At 36.4% G+C, this 19,682-nt stretch overlaps 2 protein-coding genes across 5 annotated transcripts in view; both read right to left on the bottom strand.

Moving 5' to 3' along the window:
- Window positions 1–1,088: 1,088 nt before the first annotated feature.
- On the bottom strand, window positions 1,089–2,747 carry LOC128559263 (uncharacterized). The gene has a single exon (XM_053550517.1). It carries the CDS (start codon window positions 2,745–2,747, stop codon window positions 1,089–1,091), a length of 1,659 nt encoding a protein of 552 aa, XP_053406492.1.
- A 3,725-nt stretch (window positions 2,748–6,472) lies between these two features.
- LOC123546963 (exocyst complex component 4-like) overlaps window positions 6,473–19,682 on the bottom strand; it is a 47,923-nt gene continuing 34,713 nt past the window's right edge. For all 4 annotated transcript variants that reach the window (XM_053551211.1, XM_053551210.1, XM_053551212.1 and 1 more), the window contains 8 exons: window positions 19,127–19,337; window positions 17,728–17,817; window positions 17,204–17,235; window positions 16,470–16,584; window positions 16,027–16,145; window positions 14,674–14,769; window positions 9,124–9,235; window positions 6,473–7,581 (listed from right to left, as the gene is read on the bottom strand). In XM_053551211.1, the coding sequence (XP_053407186.1) occupies window positions 7,411–7,581; window positions 9,124–9,235; window positions 14,674–14,769; window positions 16,027–16,145; window positions 16,470–16,584; window positions 17,204–17,235; window positions 17,728–17,817; window positions 19,127–19,337 (946 nt within the window). In that variant the 3' untranslated portion in view covers window positions 6,473–7,410. The remainder of the gene's footprint in view (window positions 7,582–9,123; window positions 9,236–14,673; window positions 14,770–16,026; window positions 16,146–16,469; window positions 16,585–17,203; window positions 17,236–17,727; window positions 17,818–19,126; window positions 19,338–19,682) is intronic.

The raw sequence follows: 19,682 nt of genomic DNA, 5'->3' as shown, positions 1-19,682 counted from the left end.
GTGTTCTTGATTCTAAATCAATTTACTTTTGTAATAATAGATAAATGTCCAACAAGAAATAGTTCTGATATGATCACAAATGAATCATAAATATACAAAAATTAATAATTTCTAGATTTCTTAAAAAACTTGTAACAATAACAACTTAAAATTTGAATATAGACATATTATTTCAAAACACATATTTAATTAACATACATGCACACTAACATACAAACTTAATCACATTATAGCTATTAACATAATTGAAAGCAGTTAGTTCCAGAATGGATGTTAAAAGTTAGTTTACCTGAATGCAAAATTTATTTGTACCAAACCAACATGCACTTCACATAATGGGATCAATTTTATACTGGCAGAGTGAGTGACATTCACTCCAAAACATGAAAATTCTCTAACCTTAACATAAAGTTCATCCATCAAGCTGCACTGTTCAAGCAATAATTGAATTAGCCTGGCCACTGTATAACTCACAAGAGCTCTAACAGTCTCGGGGGACTAAAATTTTACAATACAATACAACACATAGACGGAGTCCTCTAGAGTTACCAAAAGTTTATAAAACAGTTACAATTCAATAACACTGAACATATTTGAAAAACTAGTTACTTTATCAAATTGCCTGAAGAAAAAATATTAAAAATTTCGATATTACTTGAAACCCTTTAAGAATAACAACCGTAATTTGGAAATAGAGATTTTGTCGTTTATCTGTACCGGGAATATTAAACAAACAGCCGTTATATATTTGTTCATATACACATCAATTTGGAATCTTTGCTACTTTCAAGATGGAATCATAGTGGATTGATATTACATTCTTCACTCAATTTACATAAAATATAGTTTTAAACGTATATCAAGTTTGTAATTGGGTCATCGGGAATCCAAAACTTAAGGTCATCAGGTTTAATAATGGTCAAAATGCTGTCTTTATGACATCTATTTCAACTTGAAACCTGGTCATCTGTCAAAAAGTATGTGTTATTATACTTAGTTACCACATCATCAGTTATATTGAAACTATGTTCTGTACATTTTTTCTCAAGATAAAGTATTCATTCATTTCATCACCTAAAGGTACTAATTCATTGTTCCATTTGATACACTGTAATAACATCTTGCAGTCCCACATAAAGTCTGTTGTCAGTGCTAGAGTAGGTGATATTTGTGCCATATATATCTTTAATGACCTGAAGCTTGATGAGGTCCTCAGTCAGCAGATGCATACAGCGAGTGTCAGAACCACAAACATACACCATACCATCATTGTCTACTGTTACACTGACTGGTCCATTCAGGTCTTTGTAAACAGCCTTCACTTTGCCATCTAAGGTCATACTTGATACAGTGTTTTTCTCAAAATTTGTAAAGTAGATGGTTTCATTGTCAGGACTTATTGCTATACCACCAAGGCTTTCTGAATAATCAGTTTTAATTGTGTCTTGGATCTTTCCATGTATGTCAATTTGAACTTGCTGGTCTTGAAGTATAAAGAAATTACCTCTGCTGTATGCCAGACCATAACACGTTTCATCAATATTCACCAGATGACCTTTACTGAGAGAACCTTCTTTACACACTGACATAAACTGGATGTGATTCTGATATCCCCCAGTTACTATGTGAACTGCAATTTTATCATCACTCATACAGGTAATATGCCAAACATAAGTGCAGTTCATATTCATTTCAGACTTTACACTCATACTCCTTGTGTCTACCATTTTGACTGATGTGTTATCGTTATCTGCAACAGCCAGATACTGATTCTGTACCATTATTTGATTAAAAATGTGTGGGCAGTTTTTGTCATTTTTTGTGCGTACATTTATTTCATGGACATATTTTGCAGATCTTAATCTGTGTAATCTACAAATTTCTGATGTGCTTTCCATAACCTGCTTTATTTGAGACGAAGGTGTCAAAACATAGCTTTGTATTTTGCTCTCCTTAGTTAACTTTTCAAACTCCTTGTCAAGCTTTTTCGTCTTTGGTTTATCATTTTTCATAGCTATAAACAATTCACATTTTTGTCCATCTTTCAGTTTTGTTTTGATTTTAGTTTTGATTGTTTCAAGGTCATCGTAGATTGAGTCACATGCTGATGATTCTGCTTTCAAAGTTTCCTGGTTTTCTCTATCTAAAGCTTCAATTCTTTTATTCATATCAGTCTCAAGTTGATCAAAGAACTTCTTTATTTCATCACGCTGCTGTATCAGCATTGATTTTGCCTTTCCTTTCATTACATCAGTTTCATTTGAATTCGAACAGAGTGTTTTCTTTCTTTCTTTAGCTGCCTCTAATCTTATGTCCAATCCATTTATAAACTCTTTGAATTCTTCACTTTTTTCAACGTTGACAATGCTTGGTATATGATCAACATTTTTACATAGACAATGGTTGATAGTAATGCAAGCGTGGCATCCAAGTGTGTCACATGACCTACAAAAATATTCAACAGTCTTCGTGGTGTGAAGGCTGCACTTTTCCACACAAACATCTTTGGCACCAGCATTTGTTGCACACACTGGCATTTTATCCTTATCTTGAAGCACATGTTGTTTGAAGGCTTTATATCTGGTGTGGTTCTTGTAACACTGTCCACACAGATACTCTGAACAGTCCACACACAATCCTTCAGCTTCATTTTGCTTACCATCATCCACACAGGGTTCACAGTAAGTATCTCTCACTTCATCCGAGGCTTCTACCACTGACCTGCTATAATCTGTAGATGTTGCCATATTAAGTTACATTTTTCTTCATATTTAATGTCATCTGGCATGAAGATTGTATACATTGTCACAGTGTATGACATTTTATTCACTGCTCATCTGTATTTAACTAGATATTAACAGATAAAGATATCGTAATATATACAACTGATAACTTCTTTGTTTGTTTGATAACACAAGATTTTGAACTTAGTTTTGATATATATTTCATTTACAAAAACATTTTACTTTCAAAACCATTTGAGTTTTCAGTTTTACTTTCTGACACTGCTTCTAACCCTCTTTTTATTTTGGCCATGACTTTGACATGCTTTGAATAACCATTTTTTCATTGACAGAGATACTTACCTCAATGAAACATGTATTGCCACAGGATACAGGCCCCTATCTCAAAGGTTAAGGTCACACGAAAGGGTTACAGGTCATGTCACATTTTGTTGATGCTGTCACCAAACAGCAGACTCGTGCATCAACATGCTAGTATTTTATTTGGATTGAAACTGTAGTTGTGGAGAAAACCAGTGGGACAGGCTGATAGCGCAAACGCTATATTCCTCTTAGGTCTGGCACTGGAAGCTGATGCTTTTAAACTTTATATATTGTGATACAATATCCCTAACACCTCTCATTGATTGGCACTCTATCTGGAATAGCCCACTATCCTGGTATACAATATTTTTGTCACACTAACAGTCTCAATGTACTAAAAGTATTTTAGTGCATTTTCAGCTGTTACATCAATCACTCTGTTAACCTGGTATGGGTGACTTACCTATTTATAAACCTAGTCTGGTATTCTACAGTTTTTAGTCTGAAGCTTGTGGAAAGTGAATCTTATAAACAAGCTAGGTAATAAATAAAACCGACTGTATACATTTACTGGTTCCCCTCAGTTTCTGCCCTGCATTGAACTCAAGGGTACTAGCGACCATATTTTAATCTATGCAACAGTGTGTTTGTTGTTATCTGCTTTAAACCAAACTCCAGTCACAAGAAAGTACACAGGAGATAACATATCTTTACAGATTACATTCACCTTTGTTTATCAAACAAGAGGGCCATAGTGGCCCTAAGTCGCTCACCTGGATCAGATTTTTTGACCTTGAATATAATATTATGTAGGACACACTGAATCATGAATGGTAACAACTATGTTTAGTATGAAAAAACAAAACAAAAAAAAAAACAACTGTTTACAACAAACAGGAGGGCCATGAAGGCCCTGTATCGCTCACCTGACCTATTGACCTAAAGATTATCAAGATTAACATTCATTAAGATATCATCATAAATATGGCCTCTAGAGTGTTAACTAGTTTTTCCTTTAATTTGACCTAGTGACCTAGTTTTTGACCCCACATGACCCAAATTGAACTTGACCTAAAGATCATCAAGATTAACATTCTGACAAAGTTTCATGAAGATACAGTCATAAATGTGGCTTCTAGATTGTTAACAAGCTTTACTTTTGATTTGACCAGGTGACCTAGTTTTTGACCCAAACTGATCCAGTTTGGAACTTAACCGTGAGATCATTAAGATTAACATTCTGACCAAGTTTCATAAAGATATGATCATAAATCTGTTCACTAGCTTTTCCTTTGATTTGACCTGGTGACCTAGTTTTTGACCCCGCATGACCAAGATTCCAATTTGGCCTAAAGATCATCAAGATTGACATTCTGACCAATTTTCATGAAGATACAGTCATAAATTTGACCTCTAGATTGTTAACAAGTTTCACCATTGATTTGACCTTGCGACCTAGTTTTTGACCCCACGTGACCCAGATTCAAATCTGACCTAGAGGTCATCAAGACAAACATTCTGATCAATTCCCATGAGTTTCAAAATTATGTCTCTAGAGCGTTAACAAGCTTTACCTTTGATTTAACCTGGTGACCTAGTTTTAGACCCCACCTGACCCAGATTGAAACCTAACCTAAAGATCTTCAAGATAAACATTCTGACCAAGTTTCATTAAGATAAGGTCATAAATGTGGTCTCTAGAGTGTTAAATAGCTTTTCATTTGATTTGAACTGGTGACCTAGTTTTTAACCCCACGTGACCCAGATTCAAATCTGACCTAGAGGTCATCAAGACAAACATTCTGATCAATTCCTATGAGTTTCAAAATTATGTCTCTAGAGTGTTAACAAGCTTTACCTTTGATTTAACCTGGTGACCTAGTTTTAGACCCCACCTGACCCAGATTGAAACCTAACCTAAAGATCTTCATGATTAACATTCTGACCAAGTTTCATTAAGATATAGTCTTAAATGTGGCCTCTAGAGTGTTAACAAGCTTTACCTTTGATTTGACTTGGTGACTTAGTTCCTGACTACACTTGACCTAGATTTAAATTTGATCTAAAGATCATCAAGATTAACATTCTGACCAAGCTTCATAGAGATATTATCATAAATGTGGCCGCTAGAATGTTATCAAGATTAACATTTGATTTGACCTGGTGACCTAGTTTTTGACCCCACCTGACCCAGATTTGAATCTGACCTAAAGATCATCAAGATAAACATACTGACCAAGTTTCATTACGATATGGCCATGAATGTGGCCTCTAGAATGTTAAGTAGCTTTTCCCTTGATTTGATCCGGTGACTTAGTTTCTGACCCCACTTGACCCAGATAAAAACTTGACCTAAAGATCATCAAGATTAACATTTTGACGGAGTTTCATGAAGATACAGTCATAAATGTGGCCTCTAGAGTGTTAACAAGCTTTTGCTTTGATTTGACCTGGTGACCTAGTTTTTGACCCCACATGACCCAGATTCGAACTCGACCTAAAGATCATCAAGATTAACATTCTGACCAAGTTTCATGAAGATACAGTCTTAAATGTGGCCTCCAGAGTGTTAACAAGCTTTTCCTTTGATTTGACATGGTGACCTAGTTTTTGACTCCAGATGACCCAATATCGAACTCGTCCAAGATTTTATTGAGGGTAACATTCTGACCAAGTTTCATTAAGATTGGTACAAAATTGTGACCTCTAGAGTGTTAACAGTCAAATTGTTGATAAAGGACGGATGACAAGGGACACAGGGCAATCACAAAAGCTCACCTTGAGCACTTTGTGCTCAGGTGAGCTAAAAATAGGTAAAGTGCCCTCACTTTAACAAATATTATTCAAAGATTTTTACAAAGATGCTACAGACCAAACTGAATGAAGATCCAGCTGAAAAACTCATTTAAAGATATTTTTATTTTCGGGTGAAGTGACCCCTTTAATGGGTAAAGTGTCCCCTTTTAAAGAAATTAACTCGGGACTTTAAAGAATGCTAGTTTGATGCAGATCTATCAAAATGGGGCTAAATGCCAACAACTGGACAAAGTGATGACATGTTAAATGATGCTACAAAGTTTGATGAAGATCCATTAAGTGAGTTGTTTAAAGGCTTTTCTATTTGTAGCTCTGACAGCTCTTAAAAAGGGACCAAGGTGAACCATTTGAACAAATTTGATAGAGGTCTATGCAAGATGCTGCTTACAAGTTTGGTGCAATTCTGACGAGCAGTTTCAGGGGAGAAATGTTGACCAAGGACAAAACAACCAACACTGAACCATTTACTTACACTTAGTCTGATCTAATAGATCATCCTGAATAAAGTTCAGATGACCTAAAAATGCTGAATCAATATAATAACAAAGTGCATATTTTATCAATGGGCCAATGCTATCTTCCTACACAGTAATTCAACAAGTTATGTATATCTTCATGTATTTTATTATCACATGAAATCATAAAGGCATATACCAATGCACTTTAACATACAATAAATCAATATAACAGTACACATAACAATTTTAAATGAAGAAAATATTGCACGTTATAACATTATATTTGACAAAATACCTTTCAATTGTTAAACTTACAAAGTTACATTGTGCATAACAAAAATCTGTATAAAAAAATCTTTCAATAAGCACAACAATCACTCTCAACACTTCATATTATACATAAAGTGACTTGCACTCAACATGTGTAACCTCGTTTCTCAAAAATGTACAGTATTTCATTCTGAACTTCTAGATTTTTTAAACAAACTAGAGATTGTTTTTCATGAAAAACGTTTGTCTCTCACCACTTACCACGAAGTGATCACCGATTGTAAAATGCCACAAATTAAGGGCAATACCTCCATCGATTATGAGTGAACCGTAACATTCCAACCTCATATACAACTAGGCTTGGCAGTGTTAACTCCTGTGAAGTTTGGTGGAATTTCAACCAGTGGGAGCAGAGAAGTAGCATAGATCAAAGGATGTGACAAATCAAGGGTCATGACTCCACTGACAATATGACGATATAATGCGTAACTACTCCTCACACTAACCACTTGTGAGATTTGGTGCAATTCAGACAAATGGTTTACAGCAAGTAGTGTAAACACTGTAAATATGACAAATCACATGCCATAACTCTGCTGAAAATCACTGCTGATGTATAACTAACCTGTAAGGTTTAGTGGAAATCGTTAAGGCTATATCGCTATATTCTGAACTTTCTCAATGAATTCTCTCAAATATGTTTGACATTTAGTCTAAACTGTTTTCCTGATGGCATTCATGTTAAGACTAGACAGCTACATTTCGTACTTTCTCGATGAAAAAAGTACACATGTCTAAAACACGTTTCACATTTTAGTCTAAACCGTTTCATTTTGACCTTTCTCAATGACGTCTCTCAATCTCTGAATATGACCGTCTATAACTGTAGGGTCCGATGTGAAATGGCTGCGATGATGTAGATGAAGTAATTGACTGTACTCGCTGAATGTAAACTGTGGACCCTTCTCCGCTATTGAAGTGAGAATATCCTGAAATATGAATTAAAATCAGAAATTTTTCTATTTTCCTAGCTCTGGTGGCCATTTTGAGCAGTGAAGCGGAACGTGCCAGCGATATGCACAACTAGGCTTAGTACTGATCACTCCTGAGAAGTTTCATCCAAATACAGCTAGCAGTTTGACCTGTGGAACCTGGACAAGATTTTTCTATTTTTAGCTCTGGCGGCCATTTTGTGCAGCAAAGTGGAACGTGCCGGCAATATACTGATCACTCCTGTGAAGTTTCATTGAAATCCAGCCAGCAGTTTGACCTGTGAAAGCTGGACAAGACTTTTCAATTTTTAGCTCTGGCAGCCATTTTGTGCAGCGAAGCGGAACGTGCCAGCGATCTGCACAACTAGGGTTGGTACTGATCACTCCTGTGAAGTTTCGTAGAGAAATCCAGCCAGCAGTCTGACCTGTGAAAGCCGGACAAGATTTTTCTATTTTTAGCTCTGGTGGCCATTTTGTGCAGCGAAGCGGAACGTGCCGGCGATATGCATAACTAGGGTTGGTACTGATCACTCCTATGAAGTTTCGTTGAAATCCAGCCAGCAGTTTGACCTGTGAAAGCCGGACAAGATTTTTCTATTTTTAGCTCTGGTGGCCATTTTGTGCAGCAAAGCGGAACGTGCCGGCGATATGCACAACTAGGGTTGGTACTGATCACTCCTATGAGGTTTCGTTGAAATCCAGCCAGCAGTGTGAAAGCCGGACAAAATTTTTCTATTTTTAGCTCTGGCGGCCATTTTGTGCAGCGAAGCGGAACGTGACGGCGAAATGCACAATTAAGGTTGGTACTGATCACTCCTGTGAAGTTACTTTGAAATCCAGCCAGCAGTTTGACCTGTGAAAGCTGGACAAGATTTTTCTATTTTTAGCTCTGGCGGCCAATTTGTGCAGCGAAGCGGAAAGTGCCAGCGATATGCACAACTAGGGTTGGTACTGATCACTTCTAAGAAGTTTCGTCGAAATCCAGCCAGCAGTTTGACCTGTGAAAGCTGGACAAGCTTAATGCGGATGGACAGACGGACGGATGGCAAAGGCGAAACCAATAATTCAAACTTGGGAGTTTACCAAGTGACCTTCAAATATCGTTCAGAACATAATTGTTATCAAATTAGACTTTGTGTTGTTTTATACAAGTTAAATGCATTTTTTCAAACTTTAAGGCATTTTAGTTATGTAAACAGTTCTCTATTAACATCTCCAGAGTTCTTGACCTCTTTCAGTACTTCTACTCCACAAGGAACTTCCCCCAACTTCAGTTTTTTTACAGGTCATCTGGTGACTTTCCTGCTTTTCACAGTGGATGAAGACCCAAAGTGTCCTTATGGCATATATTCAGGCATAGGTGAGCACCTGGGTAGAACCACTGACCTTCTTTAAGCCAGATGGACACTTCCTCGTGAAGAATTCCACACCCGAAGCTAAGTGTGGAACCCACATTGGTGAGGGTCAAGTGCTTTGAAGCCTGCGATTCTAACAACTCAGCTACAGCAGCCAAGTGATTATAATATGAAATCTACTTACATGTGCATTGAGATACAGTAATTCGTAGTACTGTCTGGCATGGTCTAGATCAGACTCTCTCGACATTGTGATATTTGTAAGATTCTGTTGTATGGCAAACAGGTTTCGACACCTGAAATTGTGTAATGTTGCATGAAAATACCTCAATTTTCACAAATTGAAAAAAAGACGTTTTCAAATTACTCAAAATACATGTACTATGCAATAATTTAACTTTGCAGACATAAAATCTCATAGTTCAGGTTCTGGTAAATATCAGCACTTTCTTAACCCTTACCCTGCTAAATTTCTATAACGGACTGGTCCATCATTCAAATTGGGCAGTATCATTTATCATTTGAAGGGGTGTTTACTGAAAGTTTGCTGACTGAATAGCGAACAGTACAGACCATGATCAGACTGCACGGACGTGCAGGCTGATCTTGGTCTGCACTGGTCGCAAAGGCAGAATCACTTGCCGCCAGCAGTAATAAGGTTAATACAGTGAAATTATAAATATATGTAGGTGCATATGAACTAATAAAGTTCCAATTCATGTTATCTTCAAAACTTGACATCCATGAACTTATATTCCCATGTAATAGCAGTTCTGGCTTAAACCACAGAATTTCATGCCCAAGTAATTAAATTATTTCCTCATATGTCAAAACAATCTGCAATTATTACTGTGACAGTAAAAGTATTCAAAATCTATAATCATGATAATCTTTGCACATCAACCGACAATTTAGAAGACAGAACTGTTTTTACATTACTTCTGAAAATGACATGTTTAACCCGCAAAACAGTTTCTATCGAACTGTAATAAAAGTAGTAACCAAAATTTCCTCAAACATTAAAGAGGTCAAGATTTCAACAAGTGTATGAGTATCAAGTCTCTAGAGCTGCTTTTAAGAAAAGCGCATATCTCCCACAACTGCCTAATCAAGTAGATTGGCATTTCTTCTCCATTATGTATCTGAGTCAACCATGCACCAAGACCTGTATCACTGGCATCAGTATTTTCGGTAATTCAAGGGCCATAATTCCAAAGTGCCTGGGCCGATTTGGCTAGTTATCGAACTTGGCTGAGGACTTATTGGCAAACACATTTTGTTCAAGTTTGGTGAAGATCGGATGAGAACTGTTTGACTTAAAGAGTGCGGACAAGATTTGTGACAGACTGACAGACACAAACACAGACAGGAGTAAATCAATATGTCTCCCACCGAACAGTGGTGTGGGTGGGGGACATAATAATAAGTGTCTGGTAAGGTATCCGATCCACAAATAGGTAACATTTCGATGCCTGGCGACCCCATGTTTTTTTGGTATCATTTGAAAGAGTTATGTCTGCTGAACAAGAATTAGTAAATAAGATGACCATAATAATATGCACGAATCACTACAGTCATGTTTTTTGACTGCAAAATGATAAATTTTACACTGTAATAACTGGATTTCTGTTGAAGTATTATTGAAAACTATAAAGTAACAAGAGCGCCGCCAAGCGGGGCAATATACGCCCGAAGGCTTACATCATAGGATGGGAGAACTTGACTGTTGAAGCCCCAAAGGACTGGAACAACAAAAGGAAAACTTAAAAAAAAAAATCTAAGTCCACAAAAAAAAAATTCAAAGTCTACAAAAAAATCCTTATCAGGTACAGGTATGTAAAAATACACCTTAAAATTGGAGGTACCATCCATGTTGTACCACAGAAAAGTGGTCTCGGTTTTTCCCTACGGCCAATAATAAAAAAGTTTCAAAATAAGCTATTTATAGTAACATAAAAGGGAAGTAATTCAAAAAATTGTTATTGTAAGTACAAAAAAAGAGATCTGCCAAATAAAAACAAGAGCACTGCAATGCAGAGCAATATACAAAAAGCAAAGTCATATATGACCTTTGACCCTTAAGTGTGACCTTGACCTTGAAGCGAGTCACCCGGAACATGTGCTCTGCACATCGTTGCAATGTGGTGAACATTTCTGCCAAGTTTCTTTGAAATCCTTCAAGGGGTTCAAGAGTTACAGAGCGGACACGAAACAAACTGATATGACCTTTGACTCCAAAGTGTGACCTTGACCTTGAAGTGAGACATCCAGAACATGCGCTCTGCACGTCGTCTGGGTGTGGTGAACATTTGTGTCAAGTTTCCTTGAAATCCTTCTAGGGGTTCAAGAGTTACAGAGCGGACACGAAATTGCTAACGGACAGACGGACGGACGGACTGACGGACACCAGCGTCATAACATAATACGTCCCTTCGGGCGTATAAAAAAGATAAAATTTCTAGAACATATTTTGTCATGTAATTTATATCTTCTTTTTCAGTAGACAATACACTTTCAAATGATACCAAAATCATACTAGAACTGTCACAGGAGTGACTCATACCCCCACCATACGGTCTTGTCACAGAAGAATGGCAACCATAAGGAATCTTAAAAATACTTTGGAGTACTTCATCCTTGGCTTCCACATATAAGTAATACTAGTATAATACTAGTATAGTAATACTAGTAAATATATTAAATCTCTAATATTAGAGATACACTAAAAGTGAATACAAAAAAGTGTCTTACCGACCCATGTTACCACGGAAAAATGTTTTTACTTTTTACATAGGACTTATAATAAAAAAAGTTAGAAAAATACCTAAAATATTGAAAATCTAAAAAAATAGGATTTCTAAAAATAGACTAATTCCTGGAATTTAAGGGGAAGAAACTCAGTACAAAGGTTAAAAAAAGGTTACTTCCCTTTGGCTCTAAGCCAATCAGAATGAGATATAGTGAAAATACATCAAAATTAACCTTAAATTCTAGGTAAAAGGGGACACAATTCAAGAAAAATAGTGTCAGAGTTATGCACCTTGTGTCACATGATGTGGGTGATGAGGTGGAACATCTATTTTAAGTCTGAATCAAATCCATTCAGTAGTAATTGAGATATAGTGAAAATACATCAAAATTAACCTTAAATTCTAAGTAACAAGAGCTGTCTCCATAGGATGACACATGCCCCCGATGGCACTTTGAATGAATAGTTATGGCCGATGTTAGAGTTTAGGACCTTTGACCTACGGACCTGGGTCTTGCACGCGACACGTCGTCTTACTGTGCTACACATTCATGCGTAGTTATTTTAAAATCCATGCATGAATGACAAAGATATGGACCGGACACGCCCATCAATGCACTATCATAAAATATGACCTTTAACGTCTAAGTGTGACCTTGACCTTTGAGCTACAGACCTGGGTCTTGCACGCGACACGTCGTCTTACTGTGCCACACATTCATGCATAGTTACTTGAAAATCCATCCATGGATGACAAAGATATGGACCGGACACGCCCAACTATCATGAAAAATGACCTTTAACGTCTAAGTGTGACCTTGACCTTTAAGCTACGGACCTGGGTCTTGCGCGCGACACGTCGTCTTACTGTGGTACACATTCATGCCAAGTTATTTGAAAATCCATCCATGGATGACAAAGATATGGACCGGACACGCCCAACTATCATGAAAAATGACCTTTAACGTCTAAGTGTGACCTTGACCTTTGAGCTACGGACCTGGGTCTTGCGCGCGACACGTCGTCTTACTGTGGTACACATTCATGCCAAGTTATTTGAAAATCCATCCATCGATGACAAAGATATGGACCGGACATGCCCAACTATGGGTGGACGGATAGCTCAGTGGTTTGCACACTGGCCTTCCAATCCTGAGGTCGGCGGTTCGATCCCCGGCAGCTACTCGGGAATTTTCAGAAACGCTTTTCAGTGTTTCCCACCCAACTAGAGGTGTACTGGTCAGGAACCCAGGCAATCCTTGCGTGTATCAGTGCTATACACTGGGCACGTTAAAGAACCAGGCTCTCTATTCGAAACGAGCTAGGCTAAGTTAGCCGGACAAGCCTGTATCTGATTTCTGATCTATCTGTCGTGGGGGCTTTGTCTCACTCTGTCCCTCTGGTCAGATCGCTCTGTGTCTGTGCTAGTAGAGGATGAATTATGCGCCCTTGTGTGGCTGCATTTGAACTATGTAAAGCGCCTTTGAACGTGGAATTGATCATGAAAAGGGCGCTATATAAATCTGGTATAATAATAATAATAATAATAACTATCATGAAAAATGACCTTTAACGTCTAAGTGTGACCTTGACCTTTGAGCTACGGACCTGGGTCTTGCGCGCGACACGTCATCTTACTGTGGTACACATTCATGCCAAGTTATTTGAAAATCCATCCATCGATGACAAAGATATGGACCGGACACGAAAATTGTGGACAGACTGACAGACCGACAGACTGACAGACCGACGGTTCAAAAACTATATGCCTCCCTTCGGGGGCATAAAAAGGGGCATAATTCATGAAAAATTGGTGTCAGAGTTATGCACCTTGTGTCACATGATGTGGGTGATGAGGTGGAACATCTATTTTAAGTTTGAATCAAATCCATTTTGTAATAATTGAGATATAGTGAAAATACATCAAAATCAACCTTAAATTTAAAGTAAAAGGGGACATAATTCAAAAAAAAATTTATGTCAGAGTTAAGCACCTTATGTCACATGATGTGGGTGATGAGGTGGAACAACTATTTTAAGTTTGAATCAAATCCATTTAGTAATAACTGAGATATAGTGAAAATACAACAAAATTAACCTTAAATTCTAAGTAAAAGGGGACATAATTCATGAAAACTTGGTGTCAGAGTTATGCACCTTGTGTCACATGATGTGGGCACATGATGTGGATGATGAGGAGGTACATCTATTTTAAGTTTGAATCAAATCCATTCAGTAGTAACTGAGATAAAGTGAAAATACATCAAAATCAACCTTAAATTCTAAGTAAAAAGGGGCATAATTCATAAAAAAAAATGGTGTCAGAGTTATGCACCTTATGTCACATGATGTGGGTGATGAGGTGGAACATCTATTTTAAGTTTGAATCAAATCCATTTGGTAATAACTGAGATATAGTGAAAATACAACAAAATTAACCTTAAATTCTAAGTAAAAGGGGACATAATTCATGAAAACTTGGTGTCAAGAGTTATGCACCTTGTGTCACATGATGTGGGTGATAAGGTGGAACATGTATTTTAAGTTTGAATCAAATCCATTTGGTAATAACTGAGATAATAGATTTCGGGACGCGACGGGACGGGACGCGACAAAACTGACTCCTATATACCCCCCTCAAACATGTTTGGTGGGGGTATAATTAGCTTACCAGGCATCAATATTTGATATATTTTAATAGCACTGTTATATAGAACTTGCTTATTTGTAGGTGGGATACCTTAAAAGGTAATCAACAAACCACTGTACATACATCTACAAGTTTAAAACCTTTAGGTTTTATAAGTGCACTTTGAATGTGTACTGCTAAACTGTTTGTAAAGTGTAATGTTCTAAATTTAGACACATCAGGCACACAGCGACATGAAGAATGAATTACTACACATATCCATATAAGTATGACATCACAGCCTCTATGATTTTAATTACTGAAGACAAATTTCTGAAAATGTATGAAATACTTACATTTTTTTTATTCCATTTTCATTGATTTTCTTGATAAACTGCATACTGTTCATCAGGATTGATGCAACAAGGTAGCCAAGACTTTCAAATATATACCTGTAACATAACATAGCAAGTTAGGCAAAAATTACTCTCCACAAGAAAGAGATACGAGTTACATCTACTGTGAAATCATAAATATTCATGAACTTTTCGTGGTAGTGACAATCCATGAAACAAAATCCCAATAAAGAAGTAAATATTTCCCATAATTCTACCATAAAGATTTGAAATCCACAATTCATGCCCCAATGCAATACAGTTCATTTTTTCCCTAAACCACAAAATTTACTCACCTGACATTTGATGATTTTACAGTATAAAATCCAATAATTATTTGTATGAATGTTACAACTACAAATAGAAGGAAAAACTGTGGGCAAGATTCGACATAGAAAGGATGGCTATAAATGAACTGTTAAATATGTAAATATTTGGTGAATAATCTGATAAAAAAAAAAACAACCACTTGAAAGCACTGTTGACAACAAGACGAATATATGTATTTATCTGGATCTAAAATTTTCAAATTTTCCAAGAAAATATGCAATTTCATTCTTCTTTACAAGGAATCAATTTTTGCCATGTCACATATAATATTCTAAAAGCAAATAATTGACATTTTCTAAATTCAAATAATTAACAAAATGGTTCCAGTATATACATCACTGTTTGATCCACCTTTTTCATAATAAGGTTTTTCCTTGGGAACTCTGAGGGTGGTAATAGGAACTTTTTAAATTTTAAAAATATCTTTGTTTTAGAATTTATTATTTGTGAATGGAATGTTATAAAACTTTCAGATATCTTAGTTAGCACAAAAGCAACATTTCCATGCAAAACTATTATTATTTTTATTCCATATTTTGACTGCTAAATTTTTACAGTATGGGGATAAATACATTTTTTGCCATAAACAGACATCTTTAAAAACATTTCAAAACTTCAAAAAAGATCCTGTTACCACTAGAATGAGTAAAACTGATATCTGGATTTTGCTAAAGAAAGCTGCAATTCATGAAAAACCCCGTTACGGATTAGGCGGTTCAAAGACTTAACCCTTAAACTTCTAAATTTCTATAATGAACTTGTCCATCTTTCAATGTGGACAGTACCATTAACTGTTAAAAGGGGTGCTTATCAAAAAGATACTGACTGAACGGCGAACAGTGCATATCTTGATCAGAACGCATGGATGTGCAGGCTGATCATGATCTACACTGCTCGCAAAGGCAGAATCAATCATGTCCAGCATGAGAAGGGTTAATACTTCACTTTATATATTATTTTACTGATTTATTTAGCAAAACTTACTTGAATTTTTTAGGCTGTAGACTTTGTGACAATACTTCTTCCATACCAGACAGATCCTTGTTTAACTTAAGCACATTAGAGTCTGGATCTAAATCATCAATGGGACCAGCATAATTTGACTGAAATTTAAAAAAATATACCTTTCTGTCAGTGTAACCAAAATCTTTTGAGGGGCACACATTTTATGAAACCTGTAACATGGATAAATTTGACATGCGGAACTTAAACAAATTTAGAAACATGTAATTTAAACATTGAAAAGTGTAACAGAGACAAAGTTCAAAATGTAATGCAGTCATGTCTTTGGAACAAATTCTGAAACATGTAACTTGAACAAAATATAAACCATGTAACTTAAATCAAGCATTTTTAGTAATTTAGAAAGTATGAAAACACGTGACTTGGTCAAAGTAAGAAACATTCAACTAAGACAAAGTTCAAACCTGTTTGGCTACTGGCATGAGATAGTAGAAACAATGAACCCTCACTTCTAGATGTAACAGTAACAAACAAATCTCTGCTAAATCTTGGAAATCCTTCACTAGACTGTTCAATGACCTGTTGAAATATTGAATAAAGGTCAACGAAGTCTAGAAAATTCATCATAATATAAACCTTTTTTATGACAGCGCTCAATTCTATAGGTAGTACCATTATACAGTTCTACCTGTTCTTTAGACAAAAAGTTGCACACTGGATGTATGTATCTTATGCACTGCTGACAGTTAAGGAGGAAATGTAAATTTACACAAGTAGTCTATGTTATGTAAAACTTTTAATTCTGTCAAGCAGACAATGCAGTATCCCATAAAATTTCAAATGGCTCAAGCATTATGAACAACGCTATTGCTGATAAACAAACACTGTCGGGCAGGGGCCTGTCAACAAGTATTTTACCCCTTACCATGGAACACACTGGATGACACAGCAGTAGTGGTGATCACCAGTCTGTGATGGCTGCCACTAACAGTTAATTCTGATGTAACGAAGAGCCAACAGAATGCTCTCTCTTTGTTTACATACTTGCTTATACAAATTTTCTTGCTGTTCCTTCAATGCCCAAAGCCCCAAACAATCTCAATATTGACTGTGCAAAATTATCATTATTATATGTAAAATACAGACCAATAAAAAGTCAGGAAAAAAATGAAGCATCAACACTACATAAAATACTTACTCAAGTGTTTTAGGTAAAACTGTTGGAGCATCCTGAAATGAATATATAGGTCAAAAACTGAAAATGATCCACATCTCTTAACAGCAAACTCTTTATTTGTTGTTTACTTTGGTTTTAAGATGCATGACACACTTTAAGTCATACAGAAACTGCTGAGATTTTAATGGTGAAAGAAGACCCACAGCGCCTTTCCAGCATTTATTTTAGGCCGAGGTGGGCACCCAGGTAAAACCAAGAACCTACCAAAGACAGTTGGATGGCTTTTTCACATGAAAACCTGAGTGTAGGTAAATGGCAAGCCATGCGAAATCAGTGATCTAACTCACTTAAACATGAAAGTGTTTCTAGGTGTCAACTCAAACATCTTTAAAAATAAAAGGAAACAGTAATATCAGCATGTTTTAATACTGGACAAATTAATTACTGTCACTAATTGTTCTGTAAAAAGTATTTTACTTGAACTGCATTGTATCAACTTTAAAGTCTGGTTCTTGTACTTAATACAAAAGGAAGTTATAACTTACATCATACAGTGGGGATTCTACATTTAAGTACTGTGTCGCTATTGTGGTTTTTGTAACAGAAAAATTCTTCAGTCGCGTTGAAAACCATTCCTGAAAAAGACAGAGCTGACCATGAAATGAGATTGTTCAGTTAGAGAATTGTAATAACAAAATGTAAGAATCAAGATGTTGTACAAGTGAAACTGAACACACTTTCTGCACTATCACTAACATATATCATAATAAAACCAAGAAAGCTGAAGAAGCGACATTATTTTGTGATAAAATCATTGTTTGTATGTGTCGTTCAGAAGCGTATTATTATATCATGTGGGTTGAAGCCACAGTATTTTAATTCCTATGCATTGCATCTGAGCTCTAAACTGTAACTTTATGTAATTATGTTTGGGATCAATTATTTCTAATCTAATGAACATTATAGAAATAAAAAGAAGTCCTCCTGTATTGTAATGGGCTCCAACCCAAAAGCCTTGGGAGCTGTCCTGTAGATAGGTTTTATACAGAAACTGTCAAGAACTAGAATGTGTCCATGAGACACAGATGCCCCCACTATATGACAAAGGACACAAATTTTATCCTAGGTCAGGGGCCATAACTCCTACAATACTGAATGAATCCGGACACAAAACCCCAGGTGTAAAACTGCACATGCTGACCAACATCCCTGTAAACTTTGGTGACTCTAGGTCAAATAATTTTGGAGCTACTCGCGACACATTAAAATGACCAATTTTTAACTAAGTCAGGGGCCATAACTTCTACAAGGCTAAATGAATCCGGACGCGAAACCCCAGGTGCACAACTGCACATGCTAACCAACATTCCTGTAGACTTTGGTGACTCAAGGTCAAATACTTCTGGAGCTATGTGCGACACAACATTAAAATGACCAATTTTTTACCAAGTCAGGGGCCATAACTCCTACATGTCTGAATGAATCCAGACCCGAAACCCCAGGTGCACAACTACACATGCTGACCAACATTCCTGTAAAGTTTTGTGACTCTACCTCAAATACATTTGGAGCTAGGCGCGACACAACACTAAAATGACCAATTTTTACATAGTCAGGGCCCGTAACTCATACATGACTGAATGAATCTGAACGTGAAACCCCAGGTGCACAACTACACATGTTGACCAACATTCCTGTAAAGTTTTGTGACTCTAGGTCAAATACTTTTGGAGCTAGGCGCGACACAACATTCTCAGAAAGACGGACGGACGGACGGAAAAGTGCAAATCTATATGCACCCCCCCCAAAAGTGGGGGCATAAAAATGAAAAATTCGGAAGTAGGGCAACAGAACAGTTTGACAGGGTTTTAAAGTTTTTGGGATTTCAGTTTCCAAAAATATCTATAATAATTATATTATACAAATATGCGAACAAGCTATTACCAAGCTTTCATGAACATTAGCAACAGTTCTCATCTGTGTGACATCAGTGATGATCTCATGTTGTGGAATAAATGCCTCCTCTGATGACAGATTAGTTATCAGGATCACAGCTTCCTTTGAATTCAAGGCTCTCATCTCTTCCTCAGAACACACCGTCCTGTTCAGTTCATGGCCATCTGTTGGCTGCAAGGTTCTCCAACTTGGTAATGACCTAGATTAAGGAGTAAAACTTGCACTTAAACTTAATGCTTAATAATAAAATTCCAACAAAGATCTTAACTGCCTATGAAAGAGATCTAAACATTAATGTATAGAGCTGACATGATTTACATAGAGGATATTACATTCATGAGTGTCTTTTTATATTGAATTTATTAAACTTGTTGCATTTTATCAATTTTATTCAACGAGTGTGGAAAGTCACAGTCATATGTAATATTCTTTTTATCAAATGTTAGCTTTTCCTGTCGAAACATTAAAAATTCTTCTTTCTTTAATTATGATAAACAAGTCAATTTGACCAATGTTTCCTATACTTTAAACGACATCAACGTCA

The sequence above is a fragment of the Mercenaria mercenaria genome, chromosome 9 (genome assembly GCF_021730395.1).
Source record: "Mercenaria mercenaria strain notata chromosome 9, MADL_Memer_1, whole genome shotgun sequence".
NCBI lineage: Eukaryota > Metazoa > Mollusca > Bivalvia > Venerida > Veneridae > Mercenaria > Mercenaria mercenaria.
This window is presented reverse-complemented; position numbering and strand designations above follow the sequence as displayed.

Bases quoted from the DNA above. Each gene is read 5' to 3' on its own strand.
- LOC128559263 (XM_053550517.1), bottom strand. From the start codon at position 2,747: ATGGCAACATCTACAGATTATAGCAGGTCAGTGGTAGAAGCCTCGGAT.